The sequence below is a fragment of the Neoarius graeffei genome, chromosome 18 (genome assembly GCF_027579695.1).
Source record: "Neoarius graeffei isolate fNeoGra1 chromosome 18, fNeoGra1.pri, whole genome shotgun sequence".
Lineage (NCBI taxonomy): Eukaryota > Metazoa > Chordata > Actinopteri > Siluriformes > Ariidae > Neoarius > Neoarius graeffei.
In genome coordinates, this window is record NC_083586.1 from 55,850,522 (window position 1) to 55,857,074 (window position 6,553).

At 41.2% G+C, this 6,553-nt stretch overlaps 1 protein-coding gene across 1 annotated transcript in view; it reads right to left on the reverse strand.

Annotated features, from left to right (window-relative positions):
• Positions 1-6,204, reverse strand: part of get3 (guided entry of tail-anchored proteins factor 3, ATPase) — a 45,834-nt gene extending 39,630 nt beyond the window's left edge. Inside the window, exon 1 of the mRNA XM_060899035.1 lies at positions 6,036-6,204. Within this exon, the coding sequence (XP_060755018.1) occupies positions 6,036-6,178 (143 nt within the window). The 5' untranslated portion in view covers positions 6,179-6,204. The remainder of the gene's footprint in view (positions 1-6,035) is intronic.
• Between the last annotated feature and the right edge of the window lie 349 nt (positions 6,205-6,553).

Consider the following 6,553-nt stretch of genomic DNA (forward strand, 5'->3'; position numbering starts at 1 on the left):
AAATAATATAAATCGTGCTGCCTACCAGATTACAGTCGTCTGTTTTATTGTATCAGTACTAGTATCACTGACTGTACTCATCAGTCATAGATTAGTCCAGTACAACCTGACCAGCTTGCTTTTTTTCCATTTGACTGTCGCAAGTTTTTTCAGGCTGGTACAGTCAAAAATTGAAAAAAGTTTTGGCCTACTAAACTAGTCATCGATTCTACTAGTGTATTAATTGGAGTCGACATGAAAACGTTAGGTAAAAACTTTAAACCAGTACAATCTTCTTCAAAGTTTTACCAAATGGTTTTATTTATGCAATTTAAAGCTCATAATACTGTATAACTTTGGTCGAGTAAAAACACGGAGCAAAAACATGGCTGAATCCTGAATGACTCCTATTTGTTTAAATAGGGGACTACATAGGCGGCAAAATGTAGTTTCTTTTTCCCTGCCATGGAAGCGCACTTGTATACCGAGAAGGAAAGCAATTTGCATTACAGCCGTGAGGCGGCTCGGCTCGGTTTTCCCTTTCGGGCGCTCTCGTTTTCTGTTAGAATTTGGTAAAGAAAAAAAATATATATATTATTTACCAGCTTACTGGGTCCATTAACATAAATCTGACAGCTGACAAGGTCAGGATATAAACGAACTTTTGCGTTAAACTGTGTGCTTGGATTCACATAATTTTTTCTGAGTCTTATCATATGGGTCAAACCCATCAATCACAGCCAGTTTCTCCACATACCGTGCCCTTTCTGCAGCTGGTAATGTACTCACATAACCCGAATTATCATCCATCGTGTCACTTCACTCTCGCTCGTACTTTGTTTTATATTGTGAGTGCATGTACTTGGTCTTCCAATATGGCGCCTAACAAAATCTCGCGGCACGGTGACGTCATGCGGTAGCCCTCTATAGCAAGTACATCGGAAGCATCCAACGTGGGAGTCCCCATGCCCAGCCCAAGCGATGGAGCTCCCAGCCCAGCTAGCGTGGACATACTGGATGATGATGATGATGATGATAATAGCAGCATTTGTTCTTCAAGTGAGTATTTTTTTGAACACTGCTAAACAATTGATGCATGCTAATTCCTATTGTTAAATGTAGGCGTAAATGTTTCGAGTAGCACAGATACAGTCTCTCAGCTTGTGTGAAAATGCGTTTGTCAGGCTGACAGGTTAGGTAAGTCATATTTGATGAGCAAGTGTTGTACTTGTACACGTTAAGAAGGCACAACGAATCAATCGCATTAAATGCGTTCGACTCTGGTTGTAAGCCTATGAAATGTTGCCGTTTAGTCGGTAGCAAAAAACAGCTCAGCATATGAATAACGATAGTCCTAAATGCGGAGTTTATGAGAACAGCATTATGTAGCATGTTCAAAATAAATTAATGAATTGATATTTTAAATGAATTTATATTTTGTGATCTTTCTAGTTACGCCTTTCATTTCATGGAACATTTGGCATTTCATTATCCTGTTCCATGTGCACTGGCATTGCTAGTCATTAGAATAAGTTAATGTACTGTACAGTTGTGTACAATTGTTGAAGTACAGTACAATGTGAATTTGTTTTATCTTTATTTATTATTTAAGGGATTTAAAGTAATCTGTTGTTGTTCAATTTGACCTTGGACTTTGCCTTAGGAATAAAAAGTCATTGCTTCATTACAAATTCTGTGCGAGTGTGCTGCTTTTTTTTTTTTTGAAAGTACAGATTTAAATACCGTTTAGGAACCGGCACCGTTTTGAAAGTATCGATTTGGCACTGGTATCGAATGAAACCCTTTCAATACCCAACCCTAGTGTTGTCAGAAGGTAAGAATGAGTAACAATAGCGCACTGCGCATACACACAAGCATTACAATCGGCAGAACGGCGAATCGTGATCTCGCGATACGAACAGTTGATCTCGCGTTATCAAACAACGAGTGGTGAAGCCATGATGTCATTGTGTTCTATGAGCATAACAATAGTGAGCCTTCGTAGCCAAATCAGCACTTATCCCGATCGAGTTTGATTACCTGTTCTACTTCTTGATAAACTTCGGAACCGATCAGAACCAGAAGAGAAACCTCGTTATAACGTTGTAGTATCTGAAGATAATCAGCAGATAAAAAGATTAACGAAATCCACCTCGTGGTTCGCCAAGGCTACTGACTTGAGATCAAGAAAGTGGGGTTTATTTGAAGAAAATTTACCTTTTGATTATCACAGCTTTTGTTTGGTTGTTCTGAAAGTTTTTTTTTTTTTGTTGAGTTTTTTGGTAGATATATTGAGAAGCCGATATTAAACTTCTGCTATTTGCTTTAATTTTTTTTTTTTTGAGTCTTGACACTACACTTGTGAAACAAAACGTGCTCATTAGTACTAAACAATGCTTCTAAGACAATTCATGAACGAGCGTTTTCTTACCGTTTTGAAAACAGATCTAGTTCACCGCACTGGATTTTGAACAAATCGGTAACCAAAACACTCCAAGCCCTGATGCTGCTCACAGCTTGGTGACGCTCGTCAGAGATGAGGCGAGTAGAATTGATAACGTACATATGCGATATTTACTGTATAGACATGGGATCAGAAAACTATTTTAGTTATAAGCAGCAGCCACGGGGCAGTACGATGGTGTAGTGGTTAGCGCTGTCGCCTCACAGCAAGAAGATTCTGGGTTCGAGCCCCGTGGCCGGCGAGGGCCTTTCTGTGCGGAGTTTGCATGTTCTCCCCGTGTCCACGTGGGTTTCCTCCGGGTGCTCCGGTTTCCCCCACAGTCCAAAGACATGCAGGTTAGGTTAACTGGTGACTCTAAATTGAGCGTAGGTGTGAATGTGAGTGTGAATGGTTGCCTGTGTCTATGTGTCAGCCCTGTGATGACCTGGCGACTTGTCCAGGGTGTACCCCGCCTTTCGCCCGTAGTCAGCTGGGATAGGCTCCAGCTTGCCTGCGACCCTGTAGAACAGGATAAAGCGGCTACAGATAATAAGATGAGATTACATATCTGTGAGTGGCAAAAGTGTGTGACCTGTTGCTTTCAGTATCTGGTGTGACCCCCTTGTGCAGCAATAACTGTAGCTAAACGTTTGCGGTAACTGTTGATCAGTCCTGCACACCAGCTTGGAGGAATTTTAGCCCGTTCCTCTGTACAGAACAGCTTCAACTCTGGGATGTTGGTGGGTTTCCTCACATGAACTGCTCACATCAGGTCCTTCCACAACATTTCCATTATATTAAGGTCAGGACTTTGACTTGGCCATTCCAAAACATTAACTTTATTCTTCTTTAACCATTCTTTGGTAGAACGACTTGTGTGCTTAGGGTCGTTGCCTTGCTGCATGACCCACCTTCTCTTGAGATTCAGTTCATGGACAGATGTCCTGACATTTTCCTTTAGAATTCGCTGGTATAATTCAGAATTCATTGTTCCATCAATGATGGCAAGCCGTCCTGGCCCAGATGCAGCAAAAACAGGCCCAAACCATGATACTACCACCACCATGTTTCACAGATGGGATAAGGTTCTTATGCTGGAATGCAGTGCTTTCCTTTCTCCAAACATAACGCTTCTCATTTAAACCAAAAAGTTCTATTTTGGTCTCATCCGTCCACAAAACATTTTTCCAAAAGCCTTCTGGCTTGTCCATGTGATCTTTAGCAAACTGCAGATGAGCAGCAATGTTCTTTTTGGAGAGCAGTGGCTTTCTCCTTACAACCCTGCCATACACACCAGTGTTGTTCAGTGTTCTCCTGATGGTGGACTCATGAACATTAACATTAGCCAATGTGAGAGAGGCCTTCAGTTGCTGAGAAGTTACCCTGGGGTCCTTTGTGACCTCGCTGACTATTTTACCCTGTCCACACTAGGGATTTTGTACTGATACGATACTACTTTCGGACCGCAACACCTGTCCACACTAGCAACTATACCGGTACTGTAGCGGTATAACTGTATCGGTACGAAACCCACAAATGTATGGGTTTCGTACCGGTACAGTATCGGTACTGTAGCGCTTCGCTGTAGTGTGGACAGATGAAGCGGTTCTGTATCAATATAAATATAATGCACATGCGCAAAGTCACACACCTCAATCGATGCCTTCGCTGAATAAAATAGTGAAGAATGGAGATTCGTTTATTTCTTTCTCAACTGCCTCGCGCGTTTTATACGATTCGACTGAATAAATGACCACCAGAAATACAGACTGTACATTGACAACAAAAAGCAGACACACGTTGTTTCATCCGCCATATTCTCGGAGGGAAGTTACTCGGTAACCACGGAAACATTTCGCGCATGCGCATTTCAACTACCGTGAAAGAAAACCGCAAACATTTCTCGCTAGTGTGGACAGATGCATTAAACTGTACCGGTATACTTTGTATCGATACAGTTATACCACTATCGTACCGGTATATGTGTGAACACAGCATTACACGCCTTGCTCTTGGAGTGATCTTTGTTGGTCGACCACTCCTGGGGAGGGTAACAATGGTCTTGAATTTCTTCCATTTGTACACAATCTGTCTGAAGGCCAATTTATGCTGACAACCCAGTCCTCGCAGATGGCGTCTGCGTAGCTCCCCCCCACCTTCGCAGACGCTCTGCGCGCACCTCCCAAAAACTGTGACCACCGCAGAAGCCTCGCAGACAGCGTCGCAGACAAGAGGGCTCTGATTGGTCCACTCTACATCCGCTGTACACGCACTTCCGCTTCCCTACTTTCCCGGTTTGGTTTGTTTTCACGACCGCCATTTTTAAAAACACGAGCGAAGATGGAGCAGCATGAAGAGCGGTTGATCGAGGGACTGAGGAAGTGCGTACATCTATACGACTCCAGTTCTAGTCATTATAAGTAACCGGAGGATAAACACTCCACTAACCACACCCACCAACTACTCTTAGCGATTTCGCGACTTTGCGCACCCTTGCGTTGTGTCGGTGAATAACATCGCGCACGCCTATTACTCCCCGCTCAACGATAAATTACAACTGTCTGCGAAAAGCTATCTGCGAAAGCCTTGTCGCAAGAGCATGCAGAGGCCCTGACTGTGTTTTGGTGGAGTCCAAACTCTTTAGAGATGGTTTTGTAACCTTTTCCAGCCTGATGAGCATCAGCAACGTTTTTTTCTGAGGTCCTCAGAAATCTCCTTTGTTCGTGCCATGATACACTTCCACAAACATGTGTTGTGAAGATCAGGCTTTGATAGATCCCTGTTCTTTAAATAAAACAGGGTGCCCACTCACACCTGATTGTCATCCCATTGATTGAAAACACCTGACTCTAATTTCACCTTCAAATTAACTGCTAATCCTAGAGGTTCACATACTTTTGCCACTCACAGATATGTACTATTGGATCATTTTCCTCAATAAATAAATGACCAAGTATAATATTGGGTTCTCTTTATCTACTTGTAGAACTTGTGTGAAAATCTGATGATGTTTTTGGTCATATTTATGCAGAAATACAGAAAATTCTAAAGGGTTCACAAACTTTCAAGCACCACTGTGTATTTCAGAGTCTTTGCTAAATTCTTCTAATTTAACTCTTCCATCACCAAAGCACATTCCTTATGTGAAAACAAACTTGGCAGTAAATTCGATTCTGATTCAATATTCCAGCCTTGAACATGGACTTAAATCTCTTTACTAAGAAGTTAAAGCCTGCCTTGTAAACTCCTCTCTGCTAATGTTAACAATAAATAAATAAATCACAGCTGGCTGTTTAGTTAACGAGGTGGAGGTTTGTTTGTTTTTTTTTTAATGTAATTTAATCCACAGTGCACTTATGGCCATACCAACTTTCACATTGATTATTTAACTTTTTTTTTTTTTTACAGAAATGCAAACATGTCAGCGAAAGAGAAATAACTCTATCGTTTCTAAACAATATAAATCATAAATTAAACTGAAAAAAATGTACAATGTTAGCTAGCTAGCTAACTAACTTCAATCAATACTAACAGCTAGACAGTGAAAGGGTTAGGTAGCTAACTTTAGCCGGCTAGCTTTAGATCCAAACCCTACGTTTTACACTAAAATTACCTGCATGTCGTTTTTCCCACGCCACCTTTTCCACCTACAAAAATCCACTTCAGAGATTTTTGCTCGATTATATTTTTTAGCGTCGGCTCTAAAGGCTCTACATCAGGTGCATCCTCAAATTCTTCTTCCAACGAAGCCGCCATCTTGGAAACAATACAGTCTGGAATATACCGCTGCTGTGTCCGAAATCACTCACTCGTTCACTACTTCCTGTTCACTATCTAGGGAATTCTATGTAGAAGACTAATCTGTCGCGCCGTTATTTACGTCATTACTGTCGCACAATTAAAACGTCACAGAGCAGTCGGCTGGTGGGTTTTCAAGATAAGATAGGCTTTTATTATCCCACAAGGGGAAATTTACATTGTGACAGCAGCAAAATATATAAAGAGAAAAAGACAGTGAAGGAGTAGTGCAAAAGTACTAAGTATACAAAAATATATATATATATATATATATATGAGTGATTCCACGCTTATGGGTACTGAAATGGGGACATGAACTTATTTTTAAAAATT